General features: G+C 41.1%; 1 protein-coding gene across 6 annotated transcripts in view; it reads right to left on the bottom strand.

The window, feature by feature from the left end:
- Positions 1-1,228: 1,228 nt before the first annotated feature.
- grip2 (glutamate receptor interacting protein 2) overlaps positions 1,229-22,923 on the bottom strand; it is a 232,022-nt gene continuing 210,327 nt past the window's right edge. For 4 of the 6 annotated variants that reach the window (XM_031901167.1, XM_031901165.1, XM_002938230.5 and 1 more), the window contains exons 13-24: positions 21,775-21,920; positions 20,382-20,462; positions 18,304-18,370; positions 17,184-17,329; positions 12,055-12,199; positions 11,360-11,499; positions 10,467-10,646; positions 10,139-10,292; positions 7,129-7,249; positions 6,344-6,559; positions 4,948-5,094; positions 1,229-3,835 (exon numbers count right to left, since the gene is read on the bottom strand). In XM_031901167.1, the coding sequence (XP_031757027.1) occupies positions 3,653-3,835; positions 4,948-5,094; positions 6,344-6,559; positions 7,129-7,249; positions 10,139-10,292; positions 10,467-10,646; positions 11,360-11,499; positions 12,055-12,199; positions 17,184-17,329; positions 18,304-18,370; positions 20,382-20,462; positions 21,775-21,920 (1,726 nt within the window). In that variant the 3' untranslated portion in view covers positions 1,229-3,652. Of the gene's footprint in view, positions 3,836-4,947; positions 5,095-6,343; positions 6,560-7,128; positions 7,250-7,271; positions 7,610-10,138; positions 10,293-10,466; positions 10,647-11,359; positions 11,500-12,054; positions 12,200-17,183; positions 17,330-18,303; positions 18,371-20,381; positions 20,463-21,774; positions 21,921-22,923 lie in introns of those variants that run through there. The other 2 variants (XM_031901166.1, XM_031901168.1) reach the window with 2 other exon arrangements.

The following is a 22,923-nucleotide window of genomic DNA, read 5'->3' as shown; positions in this document are numbered from 1 at the left end:
TATTAAATGAGAAGTGAGCCGGTTGGGTGCAATATTAAAGATGTGTTTGTTATAAAACTCACTCACCTCGCTAGAGATAATTGGCTTTCCCCTAATACCAGGTTGCTTGTGGCTCAGTTGGCTCCAGTAGCACAAAAACACGGCTAATGTATTGCAGCGCTTTCCATGCAGATCAAAATCCCAAGGCTAAACTTTGAATGTGAACAAGCTGAACAGGTGGAAGTAGTGCAGCCGGGGGCAGTACTAGGGGTAGGCAACGACTGGGGGGGGCGCCACGCAGGAACCTCTCCTGCCTACCCATAGCGCTCCCTTCTCTTGCCCCGTTGGTTGTCATTATGTGGTGGGGGCAATGACTGCCTCCCCCCCGCTTGACAGAATTGCATATGCGCGCGCACACACAAGGGGGTGGGGGAGGTGCAGGGGCTAGGTGGCCAACCAGGTTGCCTAGGGCGCCCCATCGGCTTGGCCCACTCCTGAGTGCAGCTAGAGACTGACCAAACAGTACTGCCCAGGGCCCTGCCCCTAAACACCCTTCACCCTCTAACCAATCCCCACCCACAGGCCTGGACTGTGGATTCTGGCAAACGCCAGAGGGGCTGCTTTGTACAATAGATATTGTACGGTTAGTCAGTCGAACTTTGAAAATGTAATTTGCTAATGCACCCTATTGGCCAGTGTATGGGGTGCAAAGAAGAGGCCCAGTTCCCCTTCACTTTCTACAGTTTTGGTTTCCAGGCCGAACAACCATAGCAATATGTAGCCAGTGTCACTATGTGATTGGTGGATAGTGCTAAGTATTGGTTAATGTTAGCCGATTCAGCCGAATACCAAATCCAACCTTAATTAGCATATGCTAATTAGGGAGGGATTTTTAACCGTTCCTGATCCCAACGGCAAAAATGTGCAAATTAGGATTCGGTTCGGCCAGGACCGTGGATTCGGCCAAACCCTGCCAAAAAAGGCAAATCCTGCCTGAATACTGAACCCTATTCTGGTTTTGGTGCATCCCTAGTTAATGTATAGCCACCTTTATAGTAATGATGAGAAGGTAGACCAGAAATTTTAGGTTCTGTCTGGTTCAACTTATACTGTAAGAAAAGCTGGTGTGTTGGTTCAAACTATACTGAGTATAATGCGACGACTGCCTTAGTACCAACTAGTGACCCTAGCTTTGGTGAGCCTGCCCCATCTATGGCTCACCAAAGCATTTCAAAAAGACCCAAACTAGTAAAATTCATCATTTTATTATTAAAAACCCAGACTTTCTCTCAGTACAGTCATTTAAATAGAGAAAAATATTTACAAATGCATCCAGAACAGGACTAAAATAAAGTTCTCCGTATCCTGAACCTTAAACATTTTGTGCTTTCCCCAAATACATAAGAAATCAAAAGGCAGTAGAAAAATACTTTACAACTTAAGTTGCTCTCATCTCATATAGGATAAAAATACTGATTTAGTTATGCAGGTAACGAGAACGTCCATTGAAAATGCATAGGAAGGGGTACAAGGAATTACATATTAAAGCCATTAGATAAAATTCACTATTAAAAACCCCAAAACGGGAGCTCTGTACCCACAAATATTGCATATAAAAATACCTTTAGTACCTTCTATGGCACAGGAATTGTACATGGTGAGCCAGCCGCAGTGCATCTCTTTCTAACTGAGAAGGGCAACCTGTGGTCCTGCAGCATCGCCAATAGCATTCCGTCTGGGGCACTGGGAGTTGTTGTTACAGAACAGCTGAAGGGCCACAGGTTTATCTGAGTCTCCATGTTTATTACTTATCTTAAAATGTCAGACTAGGCTGGCTGAGATGTAGCTGAAGAAGAAGCTGGAGGGCTGTCCACCCCTATACAGGAGGAATGGTATAAGCCGCTGCAACAATGCAGCTGGTGCCGTCATTCCTTTTGCATTTGGAAGTGTCCACTGCGGAACAACCAGGATTAATGATGCAGATACCACAGAGGCACTGGTGAAAGAGATTGGCACAATACAATAGCAGGAACGCTGTCAACACAGTACATTAACCACATCAGACAGGATGGTGGCAGCATCCAGCAGCTTTTGGGTCATAAACGCCTAGTGATTGTTAGGCAAGGAGACTAGTCTGGTGGTCACAGTTATATACAGTAGGACTATGTGCCTTAACTTAAATATCAAAGTTCTTCAACATGTGACTCTTCAGATATAGATTATCTACAGCTCCTACTGAGGCTCTTGGGGGATGTTAAGGTTGTATATGAGCCACAGGTGGTAGATCTCCATTTCAGAGCCCTAAAGTGGTAATTGAACCCCCACCCAGTCACAAAGGCTTCTTGTGAATTATCTGGCTTCAGCATTGGTATATAGAGAATAGGAAAGCCCTGATAATTACTGTGAGCAGGATGATGGCAAAGGGGGTCAAGACTACTACTACAGCAGGCAGTTAGTGTCTGTACAGGGAATTGACAACAAGATGCCCAGATTATCCCTCTAAGGTGGTTTGTTGGCCGTGGGTGCCATGTTTGGGCTTACAAAGAAAAAGCTTATTGTGGGCCCTTGTGCCAGTATAAACATCCAGAACCATAAGGGGGGCAAAGGGAACATTTCATAATACAAACACAAGAACACAAACATTGAAGTGTCTGAAGCTATTCCATAGGCTTTTTCCATCACTGAGGCTGCTATGAGGTCTTCCATGGATATTGTGCAGAGAAGAGAATACAAACAGAATCTGATACGGTCAAACAAGGAGGCAAGGTGCAATGACAAAGGTGTTGTGCTCATTTTCTGGAAGTGTGTGTGATATCACAGTGCCAAGCAAAAGCATTAAGGGATGCTCCTGAAATAGACCGGTATAATGGCTGTGCCTTCCTACATAAGCGTGGGTGGTGGGAGTGGAACAGGGATACTGCTAGACATCACAGCAAAAGGAGCTGGCATTCTAATAGTGATGTGGGAAATGGTTGCGCTGTAGTTCTCAGTGATGAAAGGCATCCCAAAACAAAGAAAAAGGTGAGACAACATGGTGTAAAGTGCATGAGTGTAACACTGTTTAGCATCATAAGTCAAATGAATCCAACTACTTCAATAAATTATAGTGCAAGTGTTGAACAAATTACACCAGGGTGGGTCGGTGGGGGGCAGGTGAGTACAATATTATCTATTTACAACAGGTGCAACTGTCTCTGATGCTATTAATGAACTAATTAATGAGCCATACACTGATTGGCAGAGGAGCTTGGAGTGACACATTGCCGGTGATCTAGAAAGTCTTTGTGCATTTCCACCATAAATGTGTAGTGTTAGTGTATTTCCATAGGGTGAAGAAGTTATAAATCAAATGCTAATAAAGGAATAGCACCATAAGTAAAGGAAAAGCCTCAACCACCAAGGTTCCTTAACCAACGTCTATAGAGGAAATAGGAAAGTGATAATATCATGTGAGGGGGTGAGGAGAGAAGGGAGGTCCCTGCACCACTGGGAACAGATATCTGCACAGTTTTACTTTGCACAATATAATCTAAGTGCTGACAATACATAAACATACATAAAAAATTAGTGGTTTATCATCTTCACTAATTGAAATAATAATTGGGCAACATCTGGCTTTCAAGAGGTTAAACATTAATCCCCTGAAATAATAAAGGGCTGAATTTAAGGTTCTTCAGAGGGTCTTTGTGCTTGTCTGTGATTCCATTTTTATTGGACCTTTTATTTGTTCTACCCCCATCTCCCCTGAATTAACAGACAAACCGCGACTAATCACCAGGTCGAGCCGGCCACCGGCGTCCGACAGAAGCGGCACGGTCAGGCAACAGTCAAAATCCCTGGTACGCACATGGTTCACCTGTAATTAAATGTAGAACCAGTTAGTTCTGAGATATTTGAAGACCCTGTGAGACAGAAATGAAATGATTCAATGTCTGAAACATATCCTATAAAGATATGAGTCCAACTCTTCTATGTGGCAGTCCTTTCTGCCTTTCTGGTTGAGTTGGGCTTTGGTGCCCAGTAAATCTGGGCTCACTGCTTTATAGAGCACAGAAATAAAAGGACCACAAGGTGACACTGATGAAGGGGAGAGTTCTCTTTTCCCATGAACAATGAAATATTATCACAAAGTGGCTGCTACATCCTTATGAGCCGTAAGCTTCACCTACAACATGGCGGAGTCTAGCTCCTCTAGTAAAAGAAAGGGTCTAAAGCCTGTCTGTCTCCTATCATTGGTATCATGTGGTCCTGGTATTTCTGCTGTATTTTATTTCCTTGCTGAACATCTCATTCTTAGGATCTGTTTGACTGTTCAGGGTGCTGGGAATTGTGGATGCAACAGGGGGACAATATGCTGAAAATTCCTAACACAGTGAATAATGAGTAGCAATGAGCAAATTTTTTTGCCAGGCATGGGTTCGCAGCGAATTTCCGCATTTTGCCATTGGCAAATTGTTTAGCGAAACTTCAGTGAAAATTCGGCAAGGAAAGATTTGTTACGTGTAAAAAAAATTTGCGCGTCAAATTGGGCGCGGTCTCGTAAAAAAAGGGCGGGCGACAAAAAAAAAAAAAAAAAGATGCGGGCGACAAAAAAAACGCGGCAAACTTTACGCCGAAGCTAAACAAAATTTTTTTTGTTGCGCGTCAAATTGCAAAAGACACAGGCAAATTGTGCGACAAATGCGTTTTGCGAATTTTTCGGCGTTTCACGCATTTGCTTGCCGTTTCGCAAACTTTATGGCGAAGCAAAACGGGACAGATTCGCTCATCACTAATAATGAACAAGGCAAGTTGTGAATGACAGGAAGCTAAAGGTTCTTGTTGTAATGCCTTCACATGATGCATGTAATTATGACACTAATCTGTTGGGGCAGGGAGCTATTAGGAAACAACAATGTAATTGTAATGGTAACCAGTAGCCTTTTCTACCGTCAATCTCTTATACTGCATATCTTTTTCATTCGTCACCTGCAGGATCCGGTCATAAGTTTTAAGACCACTTCTGTCGGCTGGACCTCCGGGGCGGATCATGTTTACATAGACACCTTTCTCCAGGAGACCATCTGACACGCTGAACCCAAAGTCATCGGTATCCATATCCTTCTGTACGGTTACCTGCAGAAAAAAATAGGAAGGCAGCAGGAATGAGGAAAAAAGTTATCGAACAGTCAAGGCATCTCCTGGGACCAGAACAGATAGGTTAGAAGTGAATGATTTTATGAATGCCTGTCTAGGTAAAGTAGTTGAGGTTCAAAAGATGGAACTCATCCCTCCAGTCTACTCAGTATAATTCTAACAGGGTTTCTTTAGCATACCTACCCAGTAGGTATCAGAATAGCAAGAAATCCAAGTCCGGCTTGGGACTCCTCCAGTTACATGGGAGTAGGAGAAACAATAGGTTAGCTGAAAGCAGTTCTAATGAGTAGCGCTGGCTCCTTCTGAAAGCTCAGACTCAGGCACAATGCACTGAGATGGCACCTACACACCAATATTACAGCTAAAAAAAATGGTTGATGAATAACATTTTAAATGTTAAAGTAAATTATTTATTATGTAAGCAGTGTCATTTAGAAATAAAGAGTATACCATAAAAACCATGACTGTATCCCTATAAGTGAGACCTTATTATACACAAAATGGAGAGGGTTGCAGAGTTGGCAGCCAATATCTGCCTGCGTACAGGCTCCTTAGGGTAAAAACACCCCACCTGAGTCAGTAAAACAGTTTCACTAATGTAAAAGTCAGCCAGTGGAAATCCAATACTCACGTCTAAAGTATTTTTAATGAAAACTATTGAATGTAAATGTCCCCGAGGCAACTACATATCCCAGGAAAATAGAATTAAAACCTTAGGCTCACAAAAAAAACTGCTGGACTAAACTCCAAAAGTCTTGCAACAATCATCGGTGTAGAGCGGATTCCCCAACCTTTATCTGTGAGCCTCACTCAAGTGTTGAAACTGTGGGAAGCCACACAAGCATATATGAAGCTGCTTAGTGACCCCCAAGAAGTGCTATATAGTCTGACTGGTAGCCCCATGTTGACTGCTTGCCTGTTGGAAGATCTGTTTGGAGAAAAACTTGCCTTCAAGCCAGGAATTTACAAATGGACAATTACTTTGAGGTCACTGTGAGCAATGTCAGTGGAGGTGGGGAGCACCATGTTGCACATAAGCCACTGGTTGGTGATCACTGTTGTAGAGGATACTGAGAACTGCAGATGTAAAACAACTAAAGAACTACAGGCCGACAATCCTTGGCTTAGAAGTATGTTGAACCCTCACAGTGCTTAGTTTGGCCGAGTGCTCCTCTTGTTTGGCATAACAGAGATCTTACTACTGTGCAAATGATTCAGCTTTCCTTACCTTTAGCAACTCTGTGCTTAGGGACTGTGCATCGTGCACCTCTTCCTTCTTGGTTCTAGCTTCCTGGCTTAATTTGTTCTCCTTCTTGGGGCTGTTGCTGCTGATGGGATGGCTTCCCTTCCTGAACAGTACATGTCCTCCTTGGTTGGAATTTTCCAGAAGTATTTGGCTGCTGTCTAGGCCCAAACCTTGCACACTACCAGTCATAATGGATGCCTAGAAAATGTCACCAATAATTCAGAAAACAAATCTAAAGCAATGTGTATATGTTTTACAGTATCTCTATAAATTCTATAATAGTTTAACCTGGCCAATGAACACGCACATTGCTTGCGGAAAAGTAATGGTGGTTGCCCATACTTCCAGTCATTCAGACCATGAACCCTGAGTCCCTAGGTCCAGCCCACAGCTGGTTTCAAGTAAGTGGGTAACAACAGTTGATAAAGGTAGTTTATAAAAAAAAGACTGCATCCAGTCAGCACGAGACAGTAAGGCAAACATGAGATCACATGGTGAGCTCAGTAAGCTCTGATGGCCCTACATTGCCAAACCTTAATGTTCAGAAAAGCTGCGTTGAAGAGAGAGAGACTGTAATTTCACATGTTGTACTTGAAAAACACCAGGGTATATCACAATTATCTAAAATGGGTAATTATATTAATACTGCACAAGTTAAAATTAAAAAAAATCACATGCCCAAGCAAACAGACAGCTAAGTCAAGATTGGCCAAATACATTTTGAGATTTGAAAAACTTGTTCTGTTATCAAATGAACACTCATTTACCTCTATTTCTCTCAAAAGTTCTGACTGTCCACAGGTTTCAAGGTCCTCCAGGGCTTCTCCAAAAACACGCCAAAAACTATCATCATGGTCAGCTTCCAGGCCATTTGGCTGGCTGGGGTATCTGTTGAACCAAACATGGTGAGTCTTCAGGAGCAGCAGGAGATTCTTCTGCCCATAACTTTGTCCCACTCTCATGGATTCTTCTTACAGAAATGTACAAATCATTGAAGCTGAGGAAAGGCCTTTCCCATAAAGACAAGTCCATGCAATCATCCAATCATTCTTCAAGAGGAAGGGAGGAGGCAGGATTGTGACTTATCTATGAGTTGGTGGGATGGATGTGGCTTAGTGAGGGCATGCGGGTAAGACAGAATAAAAAAAACAAACAAATGGAATGAAATAATAAAAATCAGCCCCCAAGAAATTGTTAGTACAGAAAAAGGTTGATGGGCAAATGATTCAGAACTGAGACACAGAACACCTGGGGAGAAAGAAAGAAAGAGAGAAAACACAGAGGAGAACAGACGCAGTGAGAAAGGTGATGGAAGGAGAAGCTTAAGGTATCTGTGGAGGGAAGATCATCACCATCATTCAGCACACCACTAGCAAACATGAACTGCAGAAATGGCCATTCATTGGGTACTTACGAGGGCTACCAGCTCGTGAAACAAAGGTACATTTAAAGATAAACCAATGCCCACAGGCAAGATTTATTATAAAACAAGGGTTAAAGACATAAGGAATGCCTGTATTTGTCCCTATGGCATACGGGGGCTATAATTGCCACAAGCACAGGTTGTGGGTGTTGGTTCCTCATATATAAAAAGAGTGGAAATTCCTATAAAGTAAAATTTCAGTATTCCAAGTGCATTGTGTGTCATTAACCTAAACATTTCAGTGCCGTTTGGGCAGTACAGGTATGGGATCCCTTATCCGGAAAACCCGTTATCCAAAAAGTTCTGAATTACAGAAAGACCATCTCCCATAGACTCCCATTATAAGCAAATAATTCTAATTCTTAAAAATGATTTGATTTCCTTTTTCTCTGTAATAATAAAACAGTACCTGTACTTGATCCCAACTAAGATATAATTACCCCTTATTGGGGGCAGAACAGCCCTATTGGGTTTATTTCATGGTTAAATGATTCCCTTTTCTCTGTAATAATAAAACAGTACCTGTACTTGATCCCAACTAAGATATAATTACCCCTTATTGGGGGCAGAACAATCCTATTGGGTTTATTTAATGGTTCAATGATTCCCTTTTCTCTGTAATAATAAAACAGTACCTGTACTTGATCCCATCTAAGATATAATTACCCCTTATTGGGGGCAGAACAGCCCTATTGGGTTTATTTAATGGTTAAATGATTCCCTTTTCTCTGTAATAATAAAACAGTACCTGTACTTGATCCCAACTAAGATATAATTACCCCTTATTGGGGGCAGAACAGCCCTATTGGGTTTATTTAATGGTTCAATGATTCCCTTTTCTCTGTAATAATAAAACAGTACCTGTACTTGATCCCAACTAAGATATAATTACCCCTTATTGGGGGCAGAACAGCCCTATTGGGTTTATTTAATGGTTAAATGATTCCCTTTTCTCTGTAATAATAAAACAGTACCTGTACTTGATCCCAACTAAGATATAATTAATCCTTATTGGGGGCAGAACAGCCCTATTGGGTTTATTCAATATTTAAATGATTTTTAGCAGACTTAAGTTATGGAGATGCAAATTACGGAAAGACCCCTTATCTGGAAAACCCCAGGTCCCAAGCATTCTGGATCATAGGTCCCATAACTGTATCACTAGTGACATTTTCTACGCTGGTTCAAATATTCCAGTTGTGATAAAACCTCTACTGCCTGTGACCATCAGCACCCAATGCCATTATGTACAAAGGGATCCACCTGTCATTCTGCACAGTGGGTGGATTTAGCTAAAATATACTCTGTGAACAGGCAGATGGCATAGTAGTCATGGCTTTTTTTTTTATCCAACATCCGTGCTACAGTGGCGTCAACCACTAATGTAAAACTTCCCAATGGATACAGCCATCATGAGTTTATGGGTGCATATTCTGTAAGGTCATCTCTTCCTTCTAAATTTTTATGTTTTACAGGTATAGGATCCCTTATACGGAAACCCATTTTAATTAAATAATTCAGAATTTTAAAACTGATTTTCTTTTTCTCTGTAATAATAAAACAGTACCTGTACTTGATCCCAACTAAGATATAAATAATCCTTATTGGATGCAAAACAGTCCCAATGGGTTTAATTAATGTTTTATTGATTTTTTAGTAGACTTAAGGTATGGAGATCCAAATTACAGAAAGATCCCTTATCCGGAATACCCTTGGTCCTGAGCATTCTGGATAATGGGTCCTATACCTGTTTTTAATACAACAATGCAATGTCTTTTATCTCCATAGCAAAAGCTATGAGCATTAAAAATGAGCATAAAATTGGGCAACCACCCAACTGATCACAATAATGTAGAAGCTATTGAAGCCACCGTGACGTGTGTTCTAATATAAAGAAACCTAGAGTCAATCAAAGCATTACTGTTTTGGTTTTATTAAGTGAAATGGCAAATTAAGCATCCGGATCACTATTACTTTTTCAATGATAGGTATATTTTTGAGGAATTATTGGGAAGACATAAGAGTAGTCAACAAGAGGGGACCCACAATTGCAGTGCAACTCTTCCAAGAGAATTAACATTAACCAAAACATGACTTGTTCTATCAGGTAAAAGCCAGACAACCAGGAAATACACCACTCTCCATTCAAACAGAACAAGGCCCTACAACATTTGTTATTAATAGAAATCATTTCCCCCCAAAATCTATTCTACACTAGTCAGTAGCATATATATCATTCATGCCCAGTTTAACTGGAAACAATTGTTGTTCTGCAGGGAGCTTATCTTCTGGATTTTCCCATCTCTTCATAAATTCAAACCCAGAATGTACCAAGGAGAGTTAGGTTTACTTACCGTGTTGGCTTTTCCCAGTCTTGTTCATTGAAACTTCCATCCAGAAAGGGGTAGCTCTTTCTGTGCTCTACAGGAGGTGTGCTGCTCTTCTGCCGGCTTGTTCTCCACTCGTGGGGATGGAGAGAGATACCAACAGCTTGAGGCACATATGTTCCTAAAAGAATAAGAACTTACGACTGAGTAACTGAACCACACTTAGTTACAAGCAGAGCTCACCATTGCACCATTTGCTTTACAAACATGTTCTTGTCCCAACCCCACATAACCCTACTGGCATCCTACAACCTTTCCAACACCCAATTTATCCCCTAGATCTACAATTACTTACCCTGACTCCCATAACCTGCATCAATACCCGATCCATCCCAAGACTCAAGGGCACTATCCACACTAGGGACCGCGGTAGAGTAGATGTCAGACAATTTACTTGTTTTTTGAGAGTCCGTCAGGTCATCCTCAGGGTCACTCCCTTCGTTCATACTGTCTGACAGCCTTTGGGGGAATATTCCTAAAATGTAAATCCAGACATTAGCATCATGTAACACTCAGAGATACAAGTGGGTGACAGTTTTTGTACCCCCCTGATTTTTCTCTTAACATCTAAGAAAGCCTATGGCAGGGGGCCAGTTGTAAGCTCTTTATTCAGGCAAGCTCCAACTTGCATTAGACAAGAAATCACATTCTGTTGTGGAATGACCACAAACACTTCACCCTGCTAGTGAGCTTCAAATTGTTCTAATGACACATTGAGACATTGCACCTATTGTGTATCTGCATTTTGTTCCTGTGAAAACTGTAAGCTCCACTGGGGGCAGGAACTAAACACAAGTGATGAGCAAAGGTAGCCATAAATAGACCAATATTTGATACCAACTGAGACACTCCAGACCTACTTGGCAGCTTACTGGCCCATAAATAGTGCCCAAACAATGGCCTGCCCAACTGATATATGGCCAGAGATCAGCCATCTTTGACAGGTCAGAGCATACTATCAGTCAGTTGATGTAGTCTTCTCCAGATGGGACTTCATAGACTTATGTTATGGCACCAACATTGGCCTAGCAACCAAATGATAACACCAGTCTGATCACTCCCACCTTGGTGGCTAAATCAGGCAAATATCCACTAAGTTTTGGCAACCACACCAAACAAGCAGATGTTTCCAGGTATGGGCAACTTAATACTTTTCGATTGAGACCAAATGATCTTTTTCTGACTCACGCTCTGCCTGCTTCTTTATCTTGAGGGTCACAGTTTCTCCTGCCATCTGCAGAAGGTGGATGGCTTCACTTAGTGGTTTTCCTTTCAGGCTTACGTTGTTAATCGCCAGGATCCGGTCCCCAATGTGAATGGCTCCAGTCCTACAAAAATTCAGTAGTTAGCCTGGATCTATTAAGAGCCACTAGCAAAGAAAATGTCTTCTATTATAAAGAAATAATGAAAAAACAGGTTTAACAAAGTTTAATCCAGGTCTAGTAACCCATAACAACCAACCAAATGTTTGTTATCAAACAAAAGTTCAATAATCGCTACCTACTGGGTATTGCCATGGGTTGCTAAACATGAATAAAAACTTTGCACCGGTTATTGAGTTCTGTCCTAAACAGACAAAACTGTCTGCTTGCTGAAATATCTGCCCCTGGTAATGCCATGCACTGCTGGTTCTGACTATATGTTTTACTGATACAATGTTGCTCTCCTCTAGCCTAGGTCAGTTTCTAAAAAAAAAAAACAAAAAAAAACAAAAACCTTGCATGGCTCTGAGATTCTTCTTTATCCTACTACTTTGTAAAGAATACAGACTCACAGTAAATTAGTTACTCATTGCATATCAAATGCCTCGAGGGCTCACTGCTGCTTCACTAGAGAAACAGAGTTTGTAGGCAAGTGCCCTGAAGTATTCGAATAGGACTCACCTTTCAGCCAGACCTCTTTTAGTTAGGCCAGAGATAACAATGGGATCAAATGGCTCCTCCGTCCCTGATATTGTGATCCCCAGGGGGCCACCGTATCTCTTGAGCTCCACAGTGTATATAATGGCTCCACTAGTCTCCTGCTCATCTGCAACATCAGAACCAGAACATGAAAGTTCTTAATACTGGAGGGTTGGCAGTACAGGTATGGGACTCGTAATTAAGCCCAATAGGATTGTTTTGGCTCCAATAAGGATTAATTATATCTCAGTTGGAATCAAGTACAGGTACTGTTTTATTATTACAGAGAAAAGGGAATCATTTAACCATTAAATAAACCCAATAGGGCTGTTCTGCCCCAATAAGGATTAATTATATCACAGTTGGGATCAAGTACAGGTACTGTTTTATTATTACAGAGAAAAGGGAATCATTGAACCATTAAATAAACCCAATAGGGCTGTTCTGCCCCAATAAGGGGTAATTATATCACAGTTGGGATCAAGTACAGGTACTGTTTTATTATTACAGAGAAAAGGGAATCATTGAACCATTAAATAAACCCAATAGGGCTGTTCTGCCCCCAATAAGGGGTAATTATATCTTAGTTGGGATCAAGTACAGGTACTGTTTTATTATTACAGAGAAAAGGGAATCATTTAACCATTAAATAAACCCAATAGGGCTGTTCTGCCCCCAATAAGGGGTAATTATATCTTAGTTGGGATCAAGTACAGGTACTGTTTTATTATTACAGAGAAAAGGGAATCATTTAACCATTAAATAAACCCAATAGGGCTGTTCTGCCCCCAATAAGGGGTAATTATATCTTAGTTGGGATCAAGTACAGGTACTGTTTTATTATTACAGAGAAAAGGGAAACCATTATTAAAAATGTGAATTATTTGATTAAAATGGAGACTATGGAGATGGCCTTTCCTTAATTAGGAACTTTCTGGATAATGGGTTTCCGGATAAGGGGTCCGATACCTGTACTACTGTCCACTGAGCACACTGGCAGCCAATTGTAAACAAGCATGGTTTTTGCCAGAAATTCAGAAGGCTGGGTAATATAAACAGGTCACATGATATCCGTATTATTACAGAAATCCTCTGTGTAGCAGTGTCACAAGGCATAATATAAGCATAATTAGCCCCCCCCCCCCATTAGTGTTAATTGCGGCTCAGGCGGATTAGATACGTCAGGTGTTGATTATAGAGGAGATTTAATTAAATATCTTCATCTCCTCAAACAATTACTCCCAAGACCCCAGTAAGCATGATTAAAAGGGAAAATGAAAATTCTTCAAACAACAAAATCTATATTTTTAATTAAAAGCAATAGGTAAACCGCATCTCCAACACAGGCTCTAGTAAGTGTAAATTCTCACTTAACAGCCAGCACTGTAGCACACTGGCACTGCCCAAAGGTAGGTTACTGCAAAAAAAGGGTTAAGGACATTTCTTTAATGGTTCATTTTAGTTTAGTGCAGTTTTTAGTCACCAGTGGGCAATATGGTGCATCCCCTTGTGAAAGCTTTTAGCTATAGGAGGCCCCCTAGTGTCAGGTAGTGGGTATTGCCTCAGGGCTGGGGATATAAGGGGCAGAGGAGGCCCTTTAAATATAATTTGGGAAGAATGACCAAGCATGTCTGCACTGCTGCCTGCCGCTAGGATGTAGGGTGTTGGAATGCATGAACAAGTGGTGGTATACACATGATAAGTAGTGCAGTGCTGTGTGTAAGAATAGGGTGATGGGGGCCCACTAGAAAACCTTTTCAAACTGTTTTTTCTATTCTCTTCCTTTGCCTTTATTCCCTTAAAGTGATACTGACACGAAAAAATGACTTTTCAAATTATGAATCTACATAAAAAGTTCCCTATAGGTCATGTTGTTCTTTTTTTCACTGTTAGGGCTGGTTTTGTATGTAATTGTTTCTTAAAGTTCTTAAACCAGACTGTTTTGCCAACCTGACTGTCCCTTCCCAGCCTGTCAGCTACAGTTTCTAATGCTAACGGCCTCCTGCTGCACAAATATGGCTGCCCCCTCACAAGAACATGGGGGATCAGATAAGGGTTGGAAAAGCGTCAGGAAATACTTCTATGGCAAAATTATAAAGCTCATTCAAAGACAATGTTACGGTAGATATAAAAAAGGTTAATTTCTGGTGTCAGTATCTCTTTAATCCCTTCCCCCTACATATCATCTACGCTTCCCTGCATTTCTTCTGTTTGTTCACATATAGAAATGGGGGATGATCATGGTATAGGCAAACAAGTACAGTTGCAAATATCAGCCTAGCTAGTAAATCTCCAGCTAGGGCCAGCACTGGTATTACATACTTACCGGCAATGTACTTGCTGGTAAATCCCTCCCTTTCCTTCTCCACTGCCGTCAGCTTTTATAGTCACAGGCCCACCTCTGCTCCGCCTACTACCCTCCCAGTCTGCCCACCGCTGGCCTTATTCACCTTTCCCCCGCCCATTTTCCCAACTCTTACATCATGGCCTTGCCCCAAATGTCCTCACAGGCAGCACCTGACCTTAAGGCTGGTATTACAAACTATTACAAACAAAAAAGGTGCCAACCCTACATACTAGGCAAATGGTTGGGTGAGTATGAGGTCCCACCAGGCCTGGACTGGGATTCATAATAGGCCCTGCCATTTAAGCACCAGCCCAATAAATAGTGAGTGTCTATGGCACCTTACAGCAGCCCCTCTGGCATTTGCCTGAATCCACCGATTGCCAGTCTGGGCCTGGGCCCTGGCATTCCAAGTACACAGAGGCCCAAACAGCCCCCTCAGCCCAATAAATAGTGACTGTCTATGGCATCTTACAGCAGCGCCTTTGGCATTCCCAGTACCCAGTGGCCCAAACTGCCCCCCATCAGCCCAATAAATAGTGAGTGTCTATGGCATCTTACAGCAGCCCCCCTGGCATTCCAAGTACACAGAGGCCCAAACAGCCCCCTACCAGCCCAATAAATAGTGAGTGTCTATGGCATCTTACAGCAGCCCCTCTGGATTGCCAGTCTGGGTCTGGGCCCAGCAGAAGTTGAACACTGGGGATAGTTTCCTGGGGATAAAACACACAGAAACCCACCACAGGGCAGATGTACATACAAACATGAGTATTAACGGAAAATGAGTACAATAGCACTATGTATAAAGTGCATCATTTCCATAGTTATCTATGGCTGCCTTTAGCTGTCCTTTTACGTTACCCATTATCTTGGTCCTCAGTGAATTCCCCTCAATTCCCCTCAAAGTCTATTTCTATAAAATGCTGCAGTAGCTCTGCCTGCCTTGCCACCGCTCCAGTTATAATTTGGATTTTAGATTTAATGATACAGATTTAATGACCCAGCAAATATATGTATATATGCAAATAACGTTCAGCGATGGCTCTTCAGAACATGTGGGCAAACACAAAATAAACCCATTTGTCATGATGGGAACTCGAAAGGCACGGTGCTTATTCTCAGCATTCTGCTTCACATGCTAATGATACATTTACATTATTTTCATTTACAGTCTTTTCATGAATTAGCAACACTTACAGTTTATTTTATACGGAACAGAAATAGCAGCTGTAAAATGTGGTGCTGCCATGTGGCAGAGAGAGGAGGGATGAGTTATAGGGCCAGAAGTCAGTACACAAAGCTTGACTGGGGGTCCGGAAAGATAAGGTGCATCATATGAAATGCTATAGATCCTATTCCTATTGATAAAACAGACATGCCTGCAGCATCATTTATATTTAAACAATATACAGTTTGGTCATTTCCCTATGGGACCAATCTGTAAATTATATCCTTATATATGGTGCTTAGTGATGTCATCAGTTATAATCGGAGCTCAGTGATGTAATTTCTGTCACATGACTCACTGAAACTTGTATATTCATATAAATCCTGTAGATTGTAGACTTTTGTGAGCAGAGCCCTCTGATCCTATTGTTACTCTGAATATCCTTGTGAAGCACTGTGTAATTTGCTGTCACTATATAAATAAATAAATAAATAATGACGATGATGATGATAAATAATGTACACTTCAAGCATTCAGCCTCATGCTTTTATATGGTCATGGGTGGGACAGTGAGGGGCATTAGCCCTGGGCCCTTGGTATCTGAAAGAGCCCATTAGGCCCTGTGTAATTATTGGTAGATATTTTGATTTCCTTTTTCTCTGTAATAATAAAACAGTACCTGTACTTGATCCCAACTAAGATATAATTACCCCTTATTGGGGGCAGAACAGCCCTATTGGGTTTATTTAATGGTTAAATGATTCCCTTTTCTCTGTAATAATAAAACAGTACCTGTACTTGATCCCAACTAAGATATAATTACCCCTTATTGGGGCAGAACAGCCCTATTGGGTTTATTTAATGGTTAAATGATTCCCTTTTCTCTGTAATAATAAAACAGTACCTGTACTTGATCCCAACTAAGATATAATTACCCCTTATTGGGGGCAGAACAGTCCTATTGGGTTTATTTCATGGTTAAATGATTCCCTTTTCTCTGTAATAATAAAACAGTACCTGTACTTGATCCCAACTAAGATATAATTACCCCTTATTGGGGGCAGAACAGCCCTATTGGGTTTATTTAATGGTTAAATGATTCCCTTTTCTCTGTAATAATAAAACAGTACCTGTACTTGATCCCAACTAAGATATAATTACCCCTTATTGGGGGCAGAACAGTCCTATTGGGTTTATTTCATGGTTAAATGATTCCCTTTTCTCTGTAATAATAAAACAGTACCTGTACTTGATCCCAACTAAGATATAATTACCCCTTATTGGGGGCAGAACAGTCCTATTGGGTTTATTTAATGGTTAAATGATTCCCTTTTCTCTGTAATAATAAAACAGTACTTGATCCCAACTAAAATATAATCAATCCTATTGGGTTTATTTCATGTTTAAATGATTTTTTTGTAGACTTAAAGTACGGAGATCCAAATTATGAAAAGATCCCTTATCTGGAAAACCCCAGGTCATTTTGACTTAAAACTGGATCCATTAACGTGGCTAGAGGTGAATTTGTGCTTATGTGGTTGTAGTAATGCAGCCTGATTCTAAGCAACCCTGCTAGCATAGGTTTCAATCCGTCCATACCTGAATTATCCTCATCTTTACGGATCTTCAGCTTAACAAGGTCCTCGCACTGGCGCAGTATCTGCACGGCATCCTCCATAGAGCAGTTGTCCAGCCGGATGTTGTCAATGGCTAACAGTTTATCCCCAGGCTCTAAGGTGCCGGTTCTAGGGGGTAAAATAGACGCACCCTTCTAAAAAGCACATTGTACTCAGCCAATCATGGGGTTAAAGAACAATATATGGTACAACAGGAATAGCAGCAAAGAATGCAGGCCCAGGCCATGCTGGGGGCTAGAAGTATAAAGGAGCCCAATCAGGATTCTTAAAACATGCACAGTTTTGGTTTGTGTGATGGACGGGCTAAAAATATTTTGCGGTGGGGGCCAGTATCATCTAACCACAATTCTGAAGTAAAACAATGATCCTGCCCTGATATGGCTCTTAAACACCCAGTTTATTATAAATCTACAGGAAAGATTCATTTTACCAAACAATGTGGCTGTTTTCTCAACCTTTACCCAATATTAATAAAGAACAAAAGTGAAAGAACCCCTCTATCTATCACATATGTTCCTTTTTAATTTTACCCTTAAGGTAATTAACGTCCCCAGCATTATTATTCCAGAATAAAATAGCCCAATATATAATCTGCACTTTTGGTCCTATAAAGTGTTTTTTTAGGATCTGCATATTTCAGTATTTTGATAATGTATGGAGTCATAAAGACTTGTAAAGATAAAAGATTAGTTTTAGGGGAAAATACAGTAAGAGTCATACTTTGCACAGTTCCAGTAATCCATAGCAACCAACCAGCAGTTAGCATTGACTAGCCACAGCAGTTCAGATAATAAAAGCAAGCATTGATTGGGTAAGTAAGTGCTATACGTTATTAATCTAGACCTAAGCAAATATGGATGGCTGTGAGAACATGTTATTGTTATGTTATATACACTTCATAATTATTCTAAATCCTATACAGAGAGAGCTTTGGGTTCCCCTAGACTCTTGGCATGGAAAGTGGCTTTCCTCTACTGGCACCAGAACCCCTTTAGGCTTACCTGCTCCATCCCAATCACATCACCTCCATAAAGAACAAAACTAAACAGTTACAGTGTCCTTGGCAGCCACTCAATGCCCACCTGTGTGCCACGCTGCCCTTCTTGATGTCGGATATAATTAACGGCTCCCCTGGTTTTCTGCTCGCTGCTGTGAAAAACACAAATGCACTGCTGAATACTGTCCTCCCACAAAGGCCCCCACCCAACCACTAAACACACATAAAAAGCAGGCAGTATGTTTCATTTCTATGTATTATTTGTGTAGATTTTCTGAACTACAAGGTTTCTCAGTAGTTTGGAATAGAAAGACATGGGCCCATTGTAAATGTTAGAATATGTATTTTCCAAAAATATATGGTTTTCTGGGATAAACTTATTGTTCACCAACAGCAAGGACTTGGATTTCTTACTATTGAGTGCTATTCTGATACCTACTGGGAGCTGCTATCTTGCTCCCTTCCCATTGTTCTGCTCAGAGTGGGGTTATATCACTCCAACTTGCAGCACAGCAGTAAAGTGTGACTGAAGTTTATCAGAGCACAGGTCACATGGCTGTGGCACCCTGGGAAATGAAGAATATGGCTAGCCCCATGTGAAATTTCCAAATTTAAATATAAAAAAATCTGCTTGTGTTTTTAAAAAACAGATTTCAATGCAGGATTGTGCTGGAGCAGCTCTATTAACTGATGGGTTTTGAGAAAGACCTGTTTTCCCATGACAGTATTCCTTTAAACAATCATTCTGTGGGTATAGGTTTCCTTTGAATAAAGCTTCTGAGCCACAGGTCCCATGGGGCAGTGTAAAAATGGACATATCTTTTAAACCAATAAAAACAGAAAATTGAAGTAAATTACTCAGGAGAGCTCTCTAAACAAATTAGCTTTCATTTTTTCATCCCATTATATACATACATATATATTAAACGGATATAAATATTTTATTTCCCCTTATTTACACAGACTTTGTCTGTATTTAATGGCTACTATAAGTCACATCCTTATTATACAGATGTATAGATAATATTTATCTTCCATTGAATTAATATAAAATACTTTATGGCCCACACTATTGTTTGAATGTATGTGTTGGAGCTCCCGTGCCATGTTCCTCAGCTCATTCAGCTTCCACATCCATATTTGCCCAACATGTCACCTCTGCTACCAACACCCCTATCACAATCACATGGGAACACTTTTTAATTACTGACATGAACATCATTTCAGTGCATGAAGACAGAATGGAGGGCATGGCGAGGCATTGGTATTCCAGTCACGGCACCTCCAGATACCCCGGGACACCAGGCAGACAAGCTTGGATGATGAATAACTCCAGTCACCAAGCGTATCCGTTCCACAGGGACAGGAAAGTGACACAGGAAAAATACAACACTAGATCGATGCCACTGTTTTCGCTGATAATAAATGCCTAATTAATCCACAGTTGATTCTGCAGAGGCCTCCCTTGCGGAGATGATTAACGAAGGGAAGGGGTCTAACAAGACTAAAATGGATTTTTAATCTGAAGTATTTTGACTGGTTTTAGGAAATGTGTCCCCAGACCACAACTCCCTTCTTAGGAGGGGGCCATTATTATTCTAAAGGTACTGGCACAAACCCATAGTATCTAGAAATGACTGACAAGTAGGGCACACATATTAGCTTGAAGGCGCCTGGGGCAAGCAATCTAGTGTGAGGCCCCCATATTGATCAATGAGTTAATAAGCACTCAGCACAGGGTTCCATACACTGCCCTTCTCAAGTGCAGGACCCAGGGAATCTGCCCCCATCTGCTACCCCCTAAGGACAGCTCTGCATGCAGGTCTTTTCCTACAAACAAGGAGGGATTGCAATGGATACACACTAATCACTATTGATAATGCAATTCTTCAGCCCAAAGCATAAATGCAATATAAAAATATAAATATTTTTATAAAATATTCATATTTTTGAATATAAAATATTCAACAATTCAAGGTGTATCAAGCAAACACTGTATTCAGAATGTATGATGTTCATGAGGCCATGGGCGAGAGCTTAAAGGTTTATTTCTTCCAAAAATGAACTCCCCCCTTGGTTGGTAGAGACTGTTGAGTCTGTAAAGAGTCAGTGAAAGCCTATTATCTGCATTCTGAACTAACACCTTTGGTTTCTGCTACTCACAGCTGATCGTGATCCCCAACTCCACTCCTTTCCTTTTCGGCAGTTTGACGTGGAACGTACCACTGCTGGGAACCACAGACTCTTGGAGAAAGCAGGAGAGGGTAGAACATTAGGCTGTATGTCAGTACCAGCAAATGTACAGCATGGATTAGTGAAGCATGGTTAGAACTAATTGCTTAACCAAACAAAAAAACCATAATAACTGTGTGTCTAAAGTGTTCATCTACGAGCATTTTTGTTCTATGAGCAGTCTGTACTAGCACACAGCACTGCATGTAGTAATTAGCCTAGTTCTATACCCATGGGGATGGTGACTAAAGCCGAGAGCAGAAAAATTAAGCCTTGATCAATTTTTTTTCCCTGTATTCAGCATTCACTTTCTGTAGGTAGAGACATAAGGTTGGGTGAGGCCAAGTACTTAAAGCAATTCCTTACAACAGAAAGCACTCGACCAAAACAAAGCACAAAACATTGAATGGTTTTCACTTTAGAGTTAGCTTACCCAGTGAATAGACATATTTTCAACAGCTGAAAAGACATATTTATGGATCAATTATGGATTCCAGCATGAGTCAGTGATTAGCTACGTACAGCTTCCAAACCCCACTGATTGCAGTATGGGCATAAATAATGCTGCCTCTTTGATAAACCAGTTTGCTGGACTTTCCCATCAAGCAGGGTGTAAAAGGAGTGACATTTGCCAAAAAAACAAAAAATGATGGGGCTTTTGGAGGATGGCCAGTGGATCCGATTAGATTGTCCCAAGATTTAGTTTGCAGCTATGCATATGGTGCAGGATTCATTTGGGGGTCTGCCTGGTTTCAAACGACTATAGCTGGGGTGACAGAGGGATTTGCTTATAAAAGAATATGAATAGGAGCCATACAAACTATATAAGGGATAAATTAAACTTTCAAAGTTTTTTGGGGGGTTGGGGGGGGCATAATATTGAAGGTTTCAATGCAACAGCCACATTTACCATACTTACCCTAAGCACGCAAAGAGCAAAAATCACAGTAATCTGACATGCTTTACCCCCTACAATGCATGTTATATTTATTACAATCTCTGCCACAAGCACTTACAAAATGTGGCAGTCACTGCAAGAGGCGCAATACTTGCATTCTTTTATATATCACGTTCAGGTTGTTGCAGCATAAATATAGACATCACATGAAGGGGACATAGCCATTTACTAAAATGCTCTCCATGTGCACATGATTCAGTTGGAAAAAAACACTTATTGGCAAAATGCACAAAGAAAACCTAAGATTTCACTTCTGGCAACTTGCAGAGGGTTCTCTTAATATATATTGTGCTTCCTTTATACCCCATGAGGGTAGAGGTTGGGACATAACTACAGAGACTAAAAAGGACCAGGCACATTAGTCACCTGCCACATCGAACTCAATCTCCAACGCCACTTTATTGGACAGGGCTGCATCCCGCAGTAGCTGATTGGCTTCTTCTAGCGTCCCATCTTCAGTAAGGATCCCGTTAATCGAAAGTAGTCTGTCTCCAACCTGTAGGAGCCCACACCTGTTTATAGAGGAAAGGGTAGGTCAAGTCTATTCAGCTATACAATCTCAAATGAATAATATCTGAAACAATCAGAGCTGGTGCTCTTAAGGGTTGGTACGTGAAATGAGAAGATCCTCCTAGGTCCTACCTTGCAGAGCAGATGGGAGAGAGTTTGGAGTGGCATTAATGCAGAAACAATGGGGTTCAAACCTCTTTACGGAGTTCAAACCTCTTTTAATTCATACAAGCCCAGAATATCAATGCAGTTGTATGCTAGTACAGGGAGCAAAGAGTTAGCTGGGTTTAGTAAGGCAGACCTTGTACAAGTTGTTATGATTTATTTCAGATCTGTAAGAAAAGCTTCAAGAAATGGAGCCTGGCCACAAAGCATAGACAGTACCATTCCATCAGGCTCCTGGATTATTTAGCTCTGTGAAGCTCAAAGAGCTGAGTGCACAGTAAGATAAGAAGGCGATGCTATCTTTGTGCTGTACCAGGCTCTATCACCGAATCTGTACTGCAGGGACAAGGACAAATGAAATGAAGCAGCAAGGGAATGGTGAAAATACTGTATTTAGCTAAAGAGCAAATACAACCTAGAAATAGAGATGTGAATCAAGAACAACATTTTCATAATCAAAAGATGGTCAGCTGGAAAGGTTTTGTGTTGGCCCATGAGTATGTATAAGGGTACAAAGAAAGTAGAATAAAAGAGTATGGCCACTGTACCCCCCCCCCCCCACTGCTAAACTCAGGTATTATTCCCTCCCAATGCCTCAATTATTACCGTACTAGGCACAACACCAGCAAAATGCTATTTTTTTAACCCACAAGGAAGAGCTTTTCTAACAGGGCACGGGATTTGTGTTTTATAGCCAAGCTAGTCCAGCCCATCCTCACTGAATGAAACTGGCTCCACTTCTATATAATCGCTCCTAGAGTCACACAATCCCAAAACTTAAAGAAAGATATGCAGGAAATACCAAAAGGCGTTCTGCAGAAGGTTTATTTCACGGTGCCA

The sequence above is a fragment of the Xenopus tropicalis genome, chromosome 4 (genome assembly GCF_000004195.4).
Source record: "Xenopus tropicalis strain Nigerian chromosome 4, UCB_Xtro_10.0, whole genome shotgun sequence".
In the NCBI taxonomy this organism is placed as follows: Eukaryota; Metazoa; Chordata; class Amphibia; order Anura; family Pipidae; genus Xenopus; species Xenopus tropicalis.
The sequence above is the reverse complement of the archived record's forward strand: the minus strand, read 5'-3'. Positions and strand labels throughout refer to the sequence as shown.